The sequence below is a fragment of the Symphodus melops genome (assembly GCF_947650265.1).
Source record: "Symphodus melops genome assembly, chromosome: 9".
Taxonomy (NCBI): Eukaryota; Metazoa; Chordata; class Actinopteri; order Labriformes; family Labridae; genus Symphodus; species Symphodus melops.
Window position 1 is genome coordinate 20423968 of NC_136699.1, and position 19934 is coordinate 20443901.

The following is a 19934-nucleotide window of genomic DNA, read 5'->3' on the forward strand; positions in this document are numbered from 1 at the left end:
TGATGCTGAAAAATTAGTTCATGCATTTGTTACCACCAGGTTGGATTACTGTAATTCTATTTTAGCAGGGTGCTATGGTAAATCTCTAAAGACCCTCCAACTCGTCCAAAACGCTGCAGCTCGTGTTCTTACTAGAACTAGGAAAAGGGACCACATTACTCCTGTATTGGCTTCTCTCCATTGGCTCCCTATAAAATCTAGAATAGAATTTAAAATCCTTCTGCTCACCTACAAAGCTCTAAACGGTCAGGCACCATCGTATCTTAAAGAGTTAATTGTACCGTACTATCCATCAAGAACATTACGTTCCCAGAATGCAGGCCTGCTCGTGGTGCCTATAGTCTCTAAAAGTACTATGGGAGGTAGAGCCTTTAGTTATCAGGCACCGCTCCTTTGGAATCGTCTACCAGTCGGGGTCCGGGAGGCAGACACACTAGGTACTTTTAAGAATAGACTTAAAACTTTTCTTTTTGATAAATCTTATAGTTAGGGCTGGCTTAGGACCAGCTCATAGTTATGCTGCTATAGGCTTAGACTACCGGGGGAACTGGCACCAGGATCTCTTATCTCTCTCTCCCTCTTTCTCTCCCAGCTTTCTCACCTTATAGTAATAAGATATGTCTATAGTGACAAGCAGTAGCTTGTCACTATCTTTGTATTCTAACCTCTCCTTTTGAGCTCTCTTAGGTTCCTTGAGCTCTCTTAGGTTCCTTGGGACTGTTGGTGAGGATGGCCTGCCCAAACAACCCCCCCCCCCCCCTCCCCCTGAGGATGGCCTGCCCAGACCCCCCCCAACCTATCCCATCCTATTCTTCTTTCTGCATCTTGTCCCATCTCCCCCATCCCATTTTCAAGCCCAGCACAGTTTAGCAGATGGCTGTTCCGTCATGGGCCCGGGTCTGCTGAAGATTTCTGCCTGTTAAAAGGAAGTTTTTTCTTGCCACGCCATGACGGATTAAGCTGGGCTCTTGTAATATAGCCATAAGTAAGGTCCTTTACCTGCTTTTTGTAAACATAACAATGAGCATGGTCTTGTTACCTGCCCTTTTGTTAATGTTAACAGACAAACAGTAAGGTCCTTTACCTGCTTTTGTAAAGTGTCTTGAGATAACGCCTGTTATGAATTGACGCTATATAAATAAAGATTGATTGATTGATTGATTGATTGAGGGATCAAAGATAGATTTATGGAAGATATCGACCCATTTATTGGTATTTGATTTTTTTTCTCTTTAATGCAGGGATCATATCGGCCAAGCCCTGAAATTAAATCACAAGCTGAGCTATTTGCTTCTATGCGATATTTAGGATTTGGATTTGGATTATTTTAAGATAAACAAACATGACATTTCCAGTTATCTGTGTGAACTAACATATTGACAGCACTCAAGCAGAGCAGTATCTTACATTATATTTATGTTGTTTCCACCAAAGAAATAAGTAACCAGGATGAATGCATGATCACATTAGAAGTTCACTTAACTCTGAAAACGACCCTCATCGAGTCCCTCATCACTACAGTATTTGTTGTATGTGAAAGCATAATCTCAATGTGCCATTTGACGAATACTTTAGTTTATTTTGTAATTAACTCTGAATGCAGTGCTTTCATAATGTATGAAAGTTGATCAGAGAAAACAGAGTGGCTAAATATGACCCTGAAAGACGTCAGAAGCAAGCAGTTGGCTTGTCAGCTTGATCAGATTTATGGGTGCAGATATAACACACACTGCTAAAAAAGGGTTGGAAAGACTGTAAATTCAAATAATTTATTTGATGTTTTTTAAAGAGGAGGAAATGAAGAATAGTTTTATACATTTTAAATCTGTCTTGCCATATGCCTCCTTTGCTCATTCCTCCTTTGTTTTTCCCTGGCAGCTCTTTTGGTCGTTTGTACAATCAGGACATCTTATGTTTAACATTAAAAACAACAGCACAAGGATTTATTCTCTGTCATCCTCTGAAGTCTGCTTTGTGAGCTGTCTTCTGCTGTTCAACTTGTTGCTGTTTCACAACATGTCTTTTGATTCTGCGACAGCTGCCTCCTTTGCCTTCTCTAACGCAAAAGCTTTCTTCTCTCTCTCTCTCTGTACTCTTACTTTCCCAGTTTCCCTGAGTGTTTCTCAGATGAAAAAATCAAACACTCTTGTTAAATCAGCATATACCATTTGTAGCTCTCTCCTCATATCAGCCTTTGACTGTAAAAGTTATTTCTGCCTGAACTTTTTGCTCTCCTACTGCCTAACCTCTGTGACCTCCTGACCGAGCATTTCTGTCCTGATACCTTCCATCTCAGTGACAGCTTCTCTAAAACCTGTGAGCTGCACTCTGCAGCTTAACCAACATTTCTGTAGGTTTTAAAAGGTTAATTTCTTCTCGGGCTCAGCTAGAGGTTTTTGCCTCTACCACTTCTTTTTAAATGCTCCACACTTTCATGTTCCCCATCAAAGTCTCCTGGTATGTTTTTTTCTTCTTTCCCTGAGGCCATCCTTCTTTTCACAACATTTAGAATTATGTTAAACCATTTTACTTCTGCAAAGACTTTTTATATTCAGAGTTCCTGAAGTCTGGCCACACTAGTCAAGAGGAGGATGAACCTTCGACTTTTCAGTTAAGAAACAGCTGACCGAACCACTGAGTCACAGCTGCCAAAGTGTTTGTATGAGACTTATTACAGGTCCAGCTCTCTGATAGACGTGAGTGATTTATCCTGTGCTTCTGCTTGTATTATACAGAATGCTCGTCGGAGCATGTGCACATGATGGACAGTGTAGAGTCGGTCTCAGCTGTAGTTTTTGGCTGTGTGCCGCTATGAGTTTGTAGTTGGCATCCAAGAGGAAGCGGTGGGTGTTTCCTCCTCTTCTGACATCGCTCAATCTGCTTCATGTTGAAAGGAATATAAAGATGACAGGACAACAGAAGCTTGCCACCTCCCAGTCCTCTGTCCATTCAAAACTCAGTTTGAATGTATGAGCAATCACAAACCCATATCAAACTAAGCAGTGGGAGCGCTGCTGTGCTTCCCTGTGTGTTTAATGAGCAGAGTGAAGCCGGCTTTTTGGTCACTTATGTGTGCAGATCTCTGAATAGCCGGCACATACTGTGCCATCAATTTTCTGTGGCCTCAAAAAAGGAATGCCCCCCCTGTGCCCCTGACCACACCTCATTTTAAGACAAACACACCACTGGGCTCCTTAGATTTACACAACGTGAGTGCTGGGCAAAAAAAATGACAAATGTGTCAGATTGAAAATGGAAAAGACACCTGCGCTGCGTGCCAAGAGGGTTTGCGCTGAGTGTACAATAGATCCCTTGAGTCGTATTTTAGCCCACATTGTCCCAAAGGAATAGCACAAGTAAACAGTCCAGCTCTTAAACTGCTGTCAGCAGCTCTGAAATGAAACTGTCACAGATGTCCTTCAACCCTCAGGCAGTCAATTAGAAACACAATCACACACTAACACACTCACAGTCCATTTAATCTCATGAAGGGTAAGTCATTCTCAAGGTATCTTGGGTTTCTAGTATGTAGCGCTACATCTCTAAAACTGTGTATCATTATGAGGAAAAGGGCCAATATAATTCAGATTTAATTATTGAAACCACCATCCACTGGCCTTTCTAATCTTTTATTAAGCTCAGCTTGTATTAATTAAAAAAGGAAGCCGAGAGTTGCTTGCTCTCATCTTAACCTGTGCGCACGCACTCGAGGGGGTCGAATGAAACATGATGAATGTGAACATAAAAATAATTCTCATGTCAAATTGACTTTAACACCAATTGGAATCAAGAAAGTATTTAGTTGCAAACATGACACATGGGACAAGAATCTGACATGATCTATTAAGGACGTTTTTTTTTTTTTTTTTTACCCTCAGTTAGTTGTCATGTATTAAAAACGTAGATCCACTTTAACAATGAGGACAGCTGCCATCCAGTAATCACCCTCACTGTTTCACTCCATCTCTTCCTCTCCATCTCTCACACTCCTCGTTACTCTCTCCATCTCACACTGTGCTCCCATCTGTTTCAAGAACTTCAGAAACACTCTGTATCCCCTCGCTGCTTTTCTTTAGAAGTTCACTTCAGTTCATCTGTTTTTCTTTTATGTCTTAACAGGCTGACTTCAAAAAGAAAAGAAAGTCATCTTTCATTACTGTTAAGCACTTCATGAGATGGCAATGCAAATATTTCTTCTACAACATTTTTTCTGTCTGCTGTGCAGAAATTAGCCAGTGCAGGGTGTGAAGCGTAGGAAGCAGTAGAGATAGACTGAGGCTGAATGAGTGGGAGTGTATTCATCTTAAACCACAGGATCTACTTAGATGCACACTGGATTAATAGAGCTCTGAGGCTTGATTTGGAGTACTCAAGCTTTGTTTGTCGTGACCTCTCTCATCCCCACTCAAACTGTCTACACTCCGATGAGCTGCAGGCTTTTTATCCACATCCTCAAAACGCAACCCTGGAGAGCAACAAGAGCTGTGTGTGTGTGTGTGTGTGTGTGTGTGTGTGTGTGTGTGTGTGTGTGTGTGTGTGTTTGTGTGTGTGTAGGTGTGTGTGTGTGTGTGTGTGTGTGTGTGTGTGTGTGTGTGTGTGTGTGTGTTTGTGTGTGTGTAGGTGTGTGTGTGTGTGTGTGTGTGTGTGTGTGTGTGTGTGTGTGTGTTTGTGTGTGTGTAGGTGTGTGTGTGTGTGTGTGTGTGTGTGTGTGTGTGTGTGTGTGTGTGTTTGTGTGTGTGTAGGTGTGTGTGTGTGTGTGTGTGTGTGTTTGTGTGTGTGTGTGTGTGTGTGTGTGTGTGTGTACACTGTCTCTTTGTCTCCGTCTGTTTGCTGAAAATTAATCCATAAATGGAATAGGCTTTCACTTCTGAGTGGTAGCATTCCACTGCGTCCATACTTGTGTCTACTGTCTACTGTATGTTTATTAAGTCAGTCAGGCGAGCTTTTGCGCAGCGTTTCAGGTCTCGCTCGCCCTGGCTGAATTTTTGGCGAGAGGTGTGCAATGTGTCTCGCAGCTCTGGCACTGCTTGACTCCAGCTGCCTTTGAATGCAGCTTCAAAGCCATCCTTGCTGAATGTTTCTCTCCTCACATTCTGGCACTATAACCTCTTCTCCTCCTCTCCTCCAGCTCTCTGCGGTGTTTTTCCAGTTTGCTTTTGCCCTCTTGTCCTTCCCACTTTACTGTGTCCTCTACTCTGCTGCACAGCAGCGCGTTCTCTGATAGTGCCTGCTTGTTGGTCTGAGTCAAAGCAAGAGTCAACTTTGACCTCAGTGGCAACTGCAAAAACAGAGATGAATGGAGTCAATCGTTAAAGACAGAAATACAGAGACAGAGGAAGCAGTCTGGAATACTTCTCAACCAGGAGGAAGCGACAGTATTGGTGTCTGTGTTCAGATACTCTTGTCTTCAAATAACTTTGAAGAGGACATGACTTATTTTGGATATGGAAACTTCTTTAAATTCCTTTGTTTTTTCTTTTATCTGGATATTAATATAACTATTTTGATTAAGAGGATTATACTCTGAAACCACTTGTGAGCATAACTCTTATATGCAAAATAACATATAAAACCTCTAATATTTCCAGATTTCACAACCCTAAAGAAAATCACTAAGTTCTTTTCTTTATAATGGTCATTTTTTAAAAGGAGAAAGGAATTCTCACATTTTAGCCAAAAGAATGGGCACTGAAAAGTTTGGCTATTTAATTACATTTTGGGGCTGCATGGTGGCGCAGTGGTTAGCGCTGTTACTTCACCGCGAAGAGATTCGTCGTTCAAATCCCCGTCAGACATGTCCTCCCTGTGCATGTGCGGGTTCTCTTCGGATACTCTGGCTCCCTCCCACAGTCCAAAGACAGGTTTGATAGATTAATTGGTGACTCTGAACTGCCTGTAGGTGTGAATCTGAGTGTTCAGGGTGTAGCCCACCTCTCGCCCTATGACAGCTGAGAATGCTTCAGCCCCCATGACCCTGTACGGGATAAGTGGTATAGATAATGGATGGATGGAGTTACATTCAGCAGAAAATACCCTTTTGTCTGACAATCAGCCTCTAGTCCAAAAGGGAGAGAAATTGATGAGGGTAATGAAAATACCAGTAAACCACCATCCAGAGAACATCCAGTATTACCCAAACACTCAATAATAATCATTGTGCGCAGTTTGCAAACAGACACCAGAGGCACAACTTTCAGGATGCTCCCTATTTGTGCTCAAATATTATAGTAACACGACTGATGAGCTATCTTCCTATATTACCTCTGTTTTAGGTTGTTAAGAAAATGTAATTGATGAAAACGTAGCAAAAAAAGATTTTAAGAAGTTACAATAAACTGAGAGGAAGCTGTTTTAATGTTAACACTGTAATACAAAACAAGACAAGAGTGGATGTTTTAGAGTATCACTGCTTTTTTAAACCCTCTCTCAGTTCTTGAGAAGCAGATATACTAGAGAACATGACTTCTCTTTCATCCTTATTTTGTGGAGCTGTGGGGAAACATTCTCCTGTGGAGGCAGATAAATGAATGAAAGGAAAAATCTGCCGTGTGTCTGTGTGGAGCACTAGTCCTTACACCTGAATCACACCTTGCCCTCCCACTATGGTTTGCCAAATGTTCGCCCACATAGTCACCACCTGGCCACTGCTGTGCTCTGTGTGATTGCATTGTGTACGTCAGTGTGCATGTGCGTGTTTGTGTGTGAGGTGCTCTCCAACAGATGGAGTAACTTAATACGTCTCATCATTTCTGCCCGCTGTCCATTGGCTATCAAGGTCTGCTGGTGATGCTATCTGTGCTTTACCAGCAGTCTGTCTACTTTGTTCCTGGAATCGGCTCTCCCCCGCCCTGCCCTACTTTGCCACCGCTGTCCAATAAGCACCAGGCAGCCGGACTTAGCAGGTGAAGCTGCTCTCAAGTTACCTGGAACTGGTCGCTCTGTAGGGGCGAAATTAAATGTGTCTGGGGAAATACAATATTGTTTACAGTCAATGAACAGATGCTGCTTTGTTTTAGAAAGAAAATCATAAAGCAAAGCATGCTGGGAGGTTTGTGTCAGCCCGTGCATTGGTCTTTAGCAGGGGTACTCAATTAGAAACTCAAAAGGTCCACTCACCAAATTCCAATCTGTCAATCTGACTTGTAATTCCAAAATTAGAACTCTGAACAAAAAAGGCATTAAATCCAACTATATGCACAAAGGTTCAAATCAGTGTGAAACATGACATTTTTTTTGTCCCACTAGTTCTTTAAACATGGGATTAAAAGGTGTGAGGGCCAGACGTAGACACTGGTGTAAGTTTTGTTTTGGTGTGAATTTTGTGGGTAATTTTGTGGGTGAGGCAGAAAATTACACATTTGTCGGTCCACTCTGTCTTAAATTCACGATTTTTGGAATCCACCTTTCGCTGTTTGTCAAGTTTGGAGCATGCAATGATTTTTGTTTTACTAAAGAACAGGTGCCAATCGCAAATCTGACTGTGTATTTGTAGCTAATGATGACCTGTGTGACCGCGGTGAAGTCAGTTTTATGTTAGATGTTCAATGGGTTTACCCAATTTAAAACTAACTTCCTGCAGAGGAAAAAAGCACTCACGGTCCCAAAAAGTTTCCATAGTCACTTTAAACAACAGCTGATAGTACATTTGGATTGGGCATGGGATAGGTACGTGATTGGACACAAAATGAGAATATTGATATTTGTCTTGTTCGGTATTTCATTGCATTTGAGTCTGGATGCAGTCCGCCAATTGTTAACCCCTGGTCTATAGGCTCCCTCATAGGGAAAAACCTTCTCTCTTCAGTTTTGGTGACTTGCAGGATTTCGCCTTAGATTTTTCACCTTATAGGACTTAAAGGTCCTATATAATGCTTTTGCTGGGTTTATGCTCTTTAGTGTGTTTTCCAGGTGTCTTGTGCATGTTTAGGCCTTTAGGCACATCTATGTGAAAAAATTAAAAGTACGCCGAAAAGTGGCTTCTGCTACGTCCTCCTGTTAATAGTATACTAGCAATAGCCGCATGTAACGGTCGTTCTCTAGTCGTTCCCCCTGTTGAAAATGGGTTTGTGACATCACAAACTCATAAAAGGGGCGGGATGTATCCAAAAACAAAGCTTAAACAACTAACAGGTTACCAAAGAGCAGATCGGCTGACATTTCACATCTTGGCACATGTGGAGAGGCTACTCGTTGTTTGTTGTTTGTTTGTTTTTTTCTCTTGGTGGGGGATTCTGAGCGCTAGAAACAAAGGCAGATGAGAGAGCCTGCATGGAGCAGCAGTACATAAAAACAAGACACTTTTTTCGAACATTAGCGATTGTGAATGTACTTTAGTAATAATAATAAAAAAAAGTAGGCACATAATATAGATATATGAACCCCCAAAAGGGTATAATATGGGACATTTAAGGAATTGTCAATGACAACATGAGAAATGAAAAAAATAAGGAGTTTGGCTGATAATTACATGACACTGACACTTCGCTGACACTAGGCTTCCTCTTGATGCACGGCATGCCAGCGTCAGTCTCTGCTCTGCCAGGCTCCTCTCTGCATCCTGGACAGGTTCTGTTTTGTCACCAGGACCAGGTGGCAGCAACTTCTCCATCCGCCTTCATCCGTCTTCTTGGCATCTAGAGGTGACACTCCACCTACCAAATGGATCAGTCTCATTGTCTGGGTAATTTATTGATGTTTTCCTCTCCCAGGGATAATAGGTGTATGTGCTGCTGATTGATGAGGCTACGCGATGCATGTTTGCCTTCACAGTGTGTCAACCACAGTCAGCAGTCAGTCAATCAGTCTGGCGGGTTGTGAGCCTCAGAGCTGACTTATGTAACACCCAGACAAACAGCTTCATGAACATCAAATATGTTCATTTGACAGGCCAGTCATAGATTATGTGAAAGGAACGTTTAATGTCTGAGCTGGAGTTACTTAAAGCCTTTTTGGTGTCAGAAATGTGACCTCACTGAGACAGAGATTTATTAGATTTCTTTTCAACCTACCTGAAATCCGCAGCACTTGATCATAGTTTAATTCAGGGCTTAGATGTCATGATGTTAAGATAAAGTAGAAATTAAGATGAAGTATTCACAATTTAACACTGCAGATTTATCCAATCTTCAATGGGAGAGGGCCTTGTGAATATTAGAATTCTTTCAGTAAATATATATTTTAATGTCCGAGAAAGCTGATAGGCTCCAAATCCTTGGAGTAAACATGATCTGGCGACTGAAATAGGTGGACTGAAGTAAAAGAGGAGAGGCAGAGACATTTCACTCAGCCCTGCTGCTGCTGATCAGCCTGTAGAAAGCATTCAGTCTCAGAGGAGAAACAGTCCTCTAGCAGACAACGAACAGCCTCCATCTGTGACGCTGACAAAATAAACACCACTGCTAATTTTAAGCGTGCAGAAATATGTTTCTGCAGGCGTCTCCTCGGGTAATGTGGGCTCTTGACCTCCTGCAGTTGTATCCAGAATGTCACAGGTTCCTGACATCCAGCCTGGCTCCTCTCCATTAGAGGATATCTGATCCTGCACAGGCTTTCACTGATGAAAGAGAGTGACGAGCATTTGCAGGAAATGGGGTTGCAATGGTTCTTACCATGAACCTCGGTACTTAGAGCCATTGAAATGCACTCATGAAGAGCCCTCTAGCCTTTCTCTTTGCATTACAAAGTGGCTCTCCTCTTTGTGGTGTAAGAGATACTACAGGTAGCAGCTAAATTACAGGGCTTGATTTAAGAGGCTGACATACAAAGCAAGAAAAGGAGAAACAGACAGCCCTGAGGTGGATGTTCATTTTCTTAACACCTTTTTGTAAGCAAGCACATATTAAAAGATGACATTTTTACATTAAAATAAAAAGATGGCCTTCAATGTATGTGAATATATTCTCCCTGTCTGTTTTCTTGTCCCAGCTCTGCACATTGCACAGTGCACGTCTCCTCATTGATCACAGAGGGAAGTGCCCTGCAGATGCAGCAGGGCAGCCGCAGCCGCCTTAAAATCTAGACAGATGTGCGCTGCTCCCAAGCATCCTCGCACACTCATCCCAACATCTTCAAATGCTTTTTCCGAACCTGTATTCACCCTGCAACTGAATTGCTGAGCATGCATGCTGTGTTCCATCCTGTTTCATATTCACCAACACATTTACATTTGCAGCTACAGCCTGCTTCTGTTTGCCTCTTAGGTAGTTTGAGGATAAATAGCTTGCTTAAAACAAGACTCGGAAATTTCTTCTAATTAAGGAGCCACTGTGGCCATGCATATGTGACAAACAAACAGTATATCAAATATTCCTTTTTTTGGAATCTGCAAACTCTGTATTACATTAAATCTCTTTAAAGCATCACTTTTAATTGCTTATTTCTTGTTGATTTATTTCTTTGATATTTGTTTGACATTGTTTGTGCCTAAAAAAAATGTCCGGGTTTTTAATTGTTTGATTGTTTAACACTTTATACGTTGTAAGTAAAGTTTTTACATTTTTGAATTTTCCCAAGATTTTCTTGAGGAAGTGAATCGTAAGAATAGGCTTAAAACTTTCCTTTTTGATAAAGTATACATAGGGCTGGTGCAGGTATGGAGCAGCTCCTTGTTATGTTGCCATAGACTTAAGGCCCTGACACACCAAGGAGACACCGTCGGAGTGCACCCCCCTGACACAGGTTCAGGAAAGCCCCTTGAGCCTGCCGCTGTAGTATCCATGCTTTCATCCATTAGTGTGGTTTCTCCTTATTTGGCGTATTTGCCTATTCTTTTCTTTTTCCACAAAAAGACTAAGGGCTGACAATGCCAGTGCAACTTTCAACTTTATCATAGAAGTAACCATAATACGAGTGGCGCTCGACAGTGGTATAAAAATGGTCTTCTCATATGATAATAAAGGACTGCTACTGTCTGTTGGCATGGAGAGTTTTTTTCCTCTCAGACATGCACAGAACGTACACGGAGGTTGACCGTCGGCTGTAGTCTTTGTGGTGTGTTCTAGTGCAACTTTTTGGCCAAGATAAAAGGCAACATAAGGCGATGCCACAGGCAGCCTTCGTTGCTACTTTGTCTTTGCTGTCTGCTTGGTGTGTCAGGGCCTTTAGACTGTCGAGGAAACTGGCATCTTGAGCTCCTCTCTCTCTCGTTCCATTCACACCATATTACATGATGTACATCTTCATATACTCTGTAAGTTTACAAAGAGTAACTTCTTTTACCTGCTCTTTTGTTAAAGTGTATTGAGATAACATTTGTTATGATTTGGAGGTGTCCATGTTGTCCACAATGTTAGGATGTCAGAATATCTTCAGACACAAAGAAGAATAAAAGCTGACTTGCGCTTTGAACTTGTCAACAAACTTATTTCAGTCAGGCTGATAGGAGCCAGGGATGATTGAATGTGCATACGTTGATATAAATCATATCCTGGGAGGGCCCAGACATTTCTGCTAGCAGGCATGGCCATACCTGTTCAGTATGTGCTGCATGTTGAGTCATCAGGCAACCTTACAGAGAGGTTCACAAACATAAAACCATGTCTACATGTGTTTACATCTTGAAAACCCAGTATGTGTCTCTATGTTATTCTTTAATGTGGTTAATTGTCAAATGAGGAAAGAAGTGAGGTCAATGGTACAGTAGTATGTATCTGCACCTATAAGGTACAAAACACACCAGATCAGCGAAAAGGTTGCTGAACTAATCAACTTTTGTTTTCCTCATTTTGTAATTCTACTGTTAAAAGAAAGATTTTTGTAATTTTTCATCCAAGACTTACATATTTGAAATGCACACCACTAACAGTAAGTCCTAAAGAGGAAGTGACGATCATTTTCTTTTCTCAGATATTGTCATCTCTTTATATGGACCTGGTAATGTGACTGAAACAGGCACACAGAAAATGTTATACCTTCTATAAAGAGACAAATCTGTTGCATCGTTTTTCTGTTCTGTCCGAACACCTGGAGCTCTGCATAGATGGACAAGCTTCATTTGACTTCAGAGAACCATGAAGAGAAAGAAATTAAACTATCCAAGCAAGAAAAATCAAATAACAAAAATGGGAAGGCAAGCTTTTGTAGTACAAAAACCAATAACTTCCTCTAATGTCTCCTAAACCAGTGCCTTCCCTGAGCCCCCGCCTTCACAAAGCAGTTGTGGCTATCACTCTGAACAAAGTGATGTAGTGGACTAGCTGCGGTGTAAATGGGATTTCAGCATCCCTTGCTATTCTCCTTTCTAAAGCTTCATTTTACTGACTCTCAGCTCCCCTGCTAAGTTCAGTAATGGAGCTTTAAATCCCCTCTGTTGTTGGGTCCTCACTCGGTTTGCTACCGGGTCGATGATAGAGCTCTCGCTTCTTGTGCCACCTTGTTGATAAGACTTCACTTTGTGCCTTAAAACGGCACTGATTATTTTCGGCCACACACCCCTCCCGCATGCTTTTCTCCCTGCAGACATCCTCATGGCTATGCTTCATCTGCTTGACTTCTATACGGTGATTAATACTCTCTTTAAAAAGAGCTTTTTTTAAAAGTTGCCTTAGCTCCTTTCATGTCTGTTCTTAAGTTGTTTTAAGAACTAAGACCTTAAATCTTGCTTTTCGTCTTTTGCAGAAGATGTGCTCTTTTTGTGTGCATAGTCATCGTCTGTAATTCTAGTGTGTGTGTGTGTGTGTGTGTGTGTGTGTGTGTGTGTGTGTGTGTGTGTGTGTGTGTGTGTGTGTGTGTGTGTGTGTGTGTGTGTGTGTGTGTGTGTGTGTGTGTGTGTGTGTGTGAGCAGTCCCATTAGAGAAAACATCAGGTTGAGAAACTGGGGGAAGTGAAACAGAGTCAGTGCGTGGGAAGTTTCGTCTGACTGAGATCGTTAAGGATGGGATGGTTGTTTTGGGGGGAAACCACATCTATTTCAGTGTTTCATGTTTTTCAGCTAAATTGCTGCCTATTTTTTGACACTTTGGTTGTTGTGATTACTGAGGCGCATCATCAACTGCTGAATGCATTGAAATAGCTTTCAAAAAGGTGTCCTAACTTTCACCTCGTCTGACTCTTGGTGGTGTTGTTCTCTTGCTTTTCTTGCAGAGGCCTTTGACCTGGTGTTGCGTCACGGCCGTAACTCCACCCTGGCCATGCTCAAGTCAGAGTTCCCAGGTCTTGGAGGTGGGGCGCAGAGCTCTGTTGGACAGCTCTTTTTGGACATGTCGCTCTACATCCTAGGCTCGGATTCTACAGTGGACAACATGGTTGAGGTGCTCTACGGTCGCCTCTTCCCCCTGACATACCGCCGTCTGCTGGGGGGCAGCGTGTCCTCTATGTCCGAGGAGTGTGTTAGAGGAGCTTGGAAGGACTCTGGAGCATTTGGCCCCTATCCCAAACTGATGATGACCCGTCTGTCTCGCTCCCTCCTGGCAACAAGAGTCTTCCTGCAGGCGCTCAACCTGGGCATCGAGGTTGTCAACACTACAGACCACCTGCGGCCTGGCCGGGACTGTAGCCGGGCTCTGCTTCGGCTGTGGTACTGTCCGCATTGCCAGGGCATTCTGGGACCGCCAGCCTGCAGGGGCTTCTGTCAGGCAGTTATGCAGGGCTGCCTGGGGGGAGCGGCCGAGGTGCAGCCTCACTGGAGGATCTACGTTGATGGACTGGGGAAACTGGCTGGTGGCATGAGGGGAGAGCAGGATATGGAGGCTGTAGTTCTGAGATTACCTTCAATGATCAAACTAGCTCTCAAGCATGCTGTGAATGCCCGCACCCGCCTCAGCGCCCTGGTGAGTGCACTACAACATACTCACACACAAAAGCTAGTCTCAGACTGAATAACACTACATTGAAAACAATACAAGGACTACATCGTTATCGCTGTGTTGACATAAACAAAATCAGTTTAAAGCCAATGAGAGAGTAATAATCTTATCCTATTTCTGGAAAATTATGAGGAGAGCACACCGAAATTAAGGAAGTCACACTAAGGGTGCATTCGGATTGTTCCTCCTATCTGCTTTCACTATCCACTTTAACTTAACCTTGTGAAAACGTCACGGATTTAAGGAAAGGTGTTAGGAGAATTCATAAAGGACTTAGGAAAAGGCGATGTTTTGACAATCCGACCACACTTTCACTAGGTGATGTAATAATAATGTGACGGCGGCGGAGGTTAGTGACGCGAGTCTGCCATGGTGGAACTACAGTTTTCAGAAAATGGACTACAAAAAGCTCATCTAAAAATGTTTCCCCTGTGCCTTTTTATCAGTGAAAGAATCCTAAAAACCACGGGGTGTGAATAAAAAAAAAAGTTAAGCTTTATTAGATACCAGGAAACTTCACTTTGATGGTTTTAAAAGATCAACATCACGTTCAGAGTGTACCTCGGGATTTAAGATAGTTTAAAGTTAAGATAAATTATTACAGTGCTAACTTCTATGATTTTCCTTTTCCTTTTCTTTTTTTAGAAACAAGGTTTTATAGGCCTATTACAATTTCACGTATTAAATCATCATCAACAAATCATCTCCACAAACCTGATACAAGAATGTATGTATACAAGGTTCACCTTCGTCACACATACAATAAAAAGAAATGAAATAAATACAAAGGCTGTAAATAATTATAAGTCAAATCAATATGCAGATTGTCTCCACATTTCTCCTCTGACAGATCGTTAGTTTTCGTGAACGCTCGGCTATGGGTCGGATGCGCGAGTCACTTTAAAATTTGCGGCCGCAATGAATTGTGGGGCGGCACTTTCTTATCTCCTTTGGTAAAGGATGGTCCAGTGTTTCCTATGCTAAAGGAGGTTATAAAGGAAGCATTGAGCCATCTTTCCTTAACTTTTAGAGAATTCGAACAGCTCTTATCATGGCCGCCACTTAACTGCTTCCGTGGTTAAGGAAAACATGCTTGTGAAAGTGGATAGGAGGGACAATCCGAACGCACCCTCATATTAATCTCTGGAGTATTTGCTCTGTTTCAAATTTACTGCAATTACAACACGCCACTGTTGAATACTGGCTATTGTCTATTTCAGGGGAAACATGTTCATGTGTGATAGAAAGTTCTTTCCTGAGCTTGCTGAAATGTTCTGAAGGTGTTTATGTTTTAAAGACATAACTTACCTTCTTTGGCTGAGCAAATTAACTTCCTGTATAAGATGAGACCAATCTCCTTCTTTTAAATATAGTCAATTTAATCATTCAAATATACTAATAGCAAGGGTTGCTCCACTGTGTGTGATCCAGCAGCCGACCTAATTCACTGTATGAACTGCTATTATACATGTAGGTCACCTGTTAGGTCCGTTCATTTATTCATTTCCAGCGTTGTATTTTTTCATTACTAAATTTGCTACCTCTGGCTTCTCATTTTGACCTGTTCGCCTGTTGAATTGTTGTTACTTGTAGGTGAATGCTGCTGCTGTGACTGTTCCGAAGTGGTAACTTATATTTGATAGGCTAAAAGAGTCCGTTGGCAGATGAGTTAGGTCCGCACCATCACTATGCTACACACTGGAATTAATGATTGCAAACGTTGTCGTTGTACCCTGTAAATAAATCAAATAAATAAATAAAAAGCACAGCGCATAATGAAACGACAAATCAAATGTATTGAGTGTGAAAAGTTAGCTTTGCTTTGATTAAACAAAGAAGGCATCATCCTGTAATGACAAATCAGAAACACTTGCACTCGACACAGCTAAAACTGACCTACAACATACGAATGACTCACTTCTGAAACAAGAATTCACCCTGTGACTGAAGTAGATCAAAAGGAAGACATTAGAGCAGGGGAAGGGTGGCAGGAGAACAAGCATGTGTATTTCCAGGCTGCCAGACAGATGCTCTCAGCACGTCTCGCTGGAACGAGCCTCTCACTCCTCCGCGGCGTTGACCCGTTATGTGTGGTTTCACTGCGATAAAACCGTCAACTTTGTTCTTAGCCCACATGTGAAGTGAGGGAGAAGTGCTCATGAAATATGAAGACCTCGCTCTGCCAGAGTTGCAGAGCTGTGGATGTGCTTCTCTTCCTGTAAATCTGCTGAACTTTTCACTCTCACACCCCGAATCCCCACAGTGACCAGGTTCCCACTCAGAGGCTATCATTTATTAACACACAGGTTGACCTCACTTACTCTACAGCACAAGGGTGTGGCTGCATCCACAAATCGCTGACAGGCAGAGTGTGTGTGAGGAAGAGACAGACAGACAGACAGACAGACAGACAGACAGACAGACAGACAGACAGACAGACAGACAGACAGACAGACAGACAGACAGACAGACAGACAGACAGACAGACAGACAGACAGACAGACATCCTTATCCAACACGAAAAAAGTCCTTCCTCGTCTTTATTCAAAACTGCTGTCACCACAGACAGTTTTTCTCTCCGTTTATGGCTGTGACAAGGTTGTGTGTGTGTGTGTGTGTGTATGTGTGTGTGTGTGTGTGTGTGTGTGTGTGTGTGTGTGTGTGTGTGTGTTTGAATGTAATCTTGCAGTGACACTCCTTGCTCAGGGGGTATCATTGAAGGGACAAAGGTTTTGTTTCCCTAAAGACTAATTTAGTCTCACTAAGGAGTCAAGGGAGATCAACCCCCATTAGACAACACCTGATTACTTCACCTCAAAGAACCACTGCAGGCTTTGAGTGATGAAATTTGGGATTAAAGAGCTCTTGCAGGGGTTTTTAAACTTAATCCAATCAACTCCAAATTTCCCTTACGCTGACTCTAAAACTTTGAACATGTCTTTTAAACCAAACTAACATAAATGTTTCATACTATGAAATAAAATAATATGAAGAGCGGATACATGAAAATCAGACTCTCCTTTATATCATAATTGAACTGTTACCAGAGAAAGAAAAATATCCCATGTCCGATGCTATAGCAAAAAGTTTGCATAATTAAACATAAATCCTCAAAGTAATAAAAACAAAAAACAGTCTGTTGTATTATATTTTTGTCTGTTGATCTTCATCTGCACTTATCTTATATTAGTATCTTTGAAGTAATTGACATGCAAAGTTTTGTGTTCTGTGAAGATCTGTGAAGTTTTGTGCCTTCTGTGCCTTCTGTCCCCCCCCCCCTCCACTGAGTGGAGAGTAGCCCCTGTTACTGAAGGTGAAAAACTGATTGACTCCAGCTCTGTAAAAGAGTCCTCGAAGGTGTGAGAAAGACATCTTCACTCTTCTCTGTGGATTTGAAACATGTTTCTCTGCTTGAGAGATGACCACTCATCCTCTGCCAGCCCGCTCCCATGCATGTTAACATTCATTTCCTCCATCCGGTGCAACTCCAGCGTGAATCAACCGATGTTCAGAGAGACAGAGAGGGCAGCCAAGAGCCCCGCAGCTCCAATCTATTCCCCTGTCAACTTCCTGGCCCTCTCCTGGAGTTTGATGTCATCCACCTCCGTCTTTACATCTCATCCTCTACATCCCTCTCTTGCTTTCATCCCCACCATCTATTTCTTTTCCTCTCATTCTTACGCAGTGCTGTGAGAAAAGATGCATGATTTATGAAGCTCTATTTTTACCAGTTACTGAGGAGAAAGCGGGGAGAAAAGGGATGACAAAGTGTGGGAGAGAATAGGAACGAAAAATGGAGGGGAGAGTGTGAAGAGTGAACCCAAGGGGAAGGAGGACAAGAGAGTGTGGAGGAGACATCAATCAATGTGCGACCCCTCGGCTGAAAATGAAGACAGGAAGTAGGTTGAGATAGAAAGATGATGGATCTGACCAAGATCAGAGGAGATACACTGCCGCTGAAAGCAGGATTTCTGTATTATTCCTCACCTGACACAGTTAATGATTTGTTGTAAGTCCTGCAACATGTGTCTCTTTGTGTGCCTGGAACGTTTCTTGCCAATGACATCTTTTCTGCTCTCCTTGTTGTTGTCTTCGTTGCCTTGATGCAGAATTAGATGTGAAGCAGATCAGGCCTCCATGACAGATAAGACAGGTTTATTGCTGCCATGGAAACGCCAGATGTCATGTCAAAGACTTGTATGTAAGGAAGAGGGAATTGCCACTGAGAGCTGCCTTACTATTGCTGTATGTGCTGCTGCGATAACAACGTCATGTAAGTTATGCTCGGATATCGTCGATCAACAAATTCTCTAGTTTCGCCTCTTTATCTCAAATGGTCAACAGAGAGGTTGTTTTAATTAGTCAACTTCCTGATCTGATAAAATGATATGTGGCTTAAACCTGTGATTTGATTCAACGGGACACGTCTTTTAAGACAGAATTTAGAAAAATGAAAATGGAAATAAAAAACAAATTTGTAAAATAATTAGTCAGTCACAATGCTCTGGTTTATTTTTTTTTAAAAGGCTCAATAAAAACATCTAAACAGCAATCATGATTTCTGTAAATGTAACAAATCTTAACATTTTAAAATGGCATTTCATGTGGTGCAGATAGCTAATGACTTGTTAAGGACTTGTTGACCAGGACTTGTGTTTTGAGCTGCAAGTACCAGCTCAGATATATAGCCAAGGTAAAACGCTCATGTCGCAAAAAGATGTGCTGGAGAAACTCATCCATGCCTTTATCTCCTCCTGACTTGATTATTATTATACACCTGCCTCAGTAGAAAAAAATCAATCGATTGTCTTTAGACATTCCAAAATGCAGCAGTCTGGCTTTTAACAAGAACAGAGAAATGTGCCGATGTCACTCCAAACTTCGCGTCCCTTTACTGGCTCCCTGATGATTTTAGAATAGATTTTAAGATTTAATTCAATTACTTTTAAGGCACAACATCGGCTGGCCTCTTCTTATATTTCTGAGCTTTTAACCACTTATGAACCATGACGGAGTCTGAGATCCTCTGGCAGAGCCCTACTGGCTTATCCACGGTCCAGGCTAAAAACTAAAGGGGACAGGGCCTTTGCTGTCAGAGCACCCAGACTTTGGAACAGCCTGCGAGAGGAGACTTGAAGAGTCAGTCCCTTGTTTTACAGCCCTTTGTTACTTGTATGGACAAGTGCAATACAAATTAAGTATTATTATTAGAATAAAATAGAATGTATTTATTGTCATTATACAACAAACTTAAAGTTTCACATACATCCACACAACAAAACAACACACAACAAAAACTGTCATAACTGTTATATTTGCAGAGTATGTGTAGACTCTAATGTGTAGAAAAAATGTAGCATGAAAGAAAGTGCACATTGCACATGCCAGGTAACAGGTATATAAATTAAATTAAAAACAGTGCACACACACACACACACACACACACACACACACACACACACACACACACACACACACACACACACACACACACACACACACTCACACACACTGTTTTTAATTTTCATAATGATAAGGACTCCATACTCAAAGGGAATAACTTGAGACTGGACTCGGCCTTTGCCGGTCCTTACTTAAGTCCCTTAAGGCAAGACATGAGACCAAAGACTGTCTTTTGACGTGGTGTCAAATATTCAATTTCTTGCTGTTATGACATAAATGAGATAACCATCTGTTGCCACTAACTTCATATCAACCATAAAATTAAAGGAACGTTGTTCATCCTTCTGAAAGCAGACCATTTGGCCCTAATTGCACCATCTTTGAGAAGAATCACATCCTCCAACCGTTTCCCCATCCTGCCATGAAGAAAACATGGTGTACTTCAGACCCACCTCCTACGTTCTTATCTGGATCAGAATAGTGTCTATAAAATCAGAAAGACATCCAGCTTTAATAACCGTCTCAGCTTTAAATGCTTCAGGATTTTTCAGCTCTCTGAGTGAAAAGTGTGAAATCCATTTTTTTTCCCACAAACATCAAAAAAGTGTCTCATTTTAAATGAGACTGTGATCTGCACCGCTTACTCTATTTTCAAGAGATTAACATCTTCAATTAAATCCAGCATTTAATATCTCATGTGTATTAGCTCTGACAATTGTAATCCATCTT

At 41.9% G+C, this 19934-nt stretch overlaps 1 protein-coding gene across 1 annotated transcript in view; it reads left to right on the top strand.

The window, feature by feature from the left end:
* Positions 1 to 19934, top strand: part of gpc3 (glypican 3) — a 102634-nt gene that overhangs the window by 48993 nt on the left and 33707 nt on the right. Inside the window, exon 3 of the mRNA XM_079352390.1 lies at positions 13081 to 13766. Coding sequence (XP_079208516.1) covers positions 13081 to 13766 — 686 coding nt within the window. The remainder of the gene's footprint in view (positions 1 to 13080; positions 13767 to 19934) is intronic.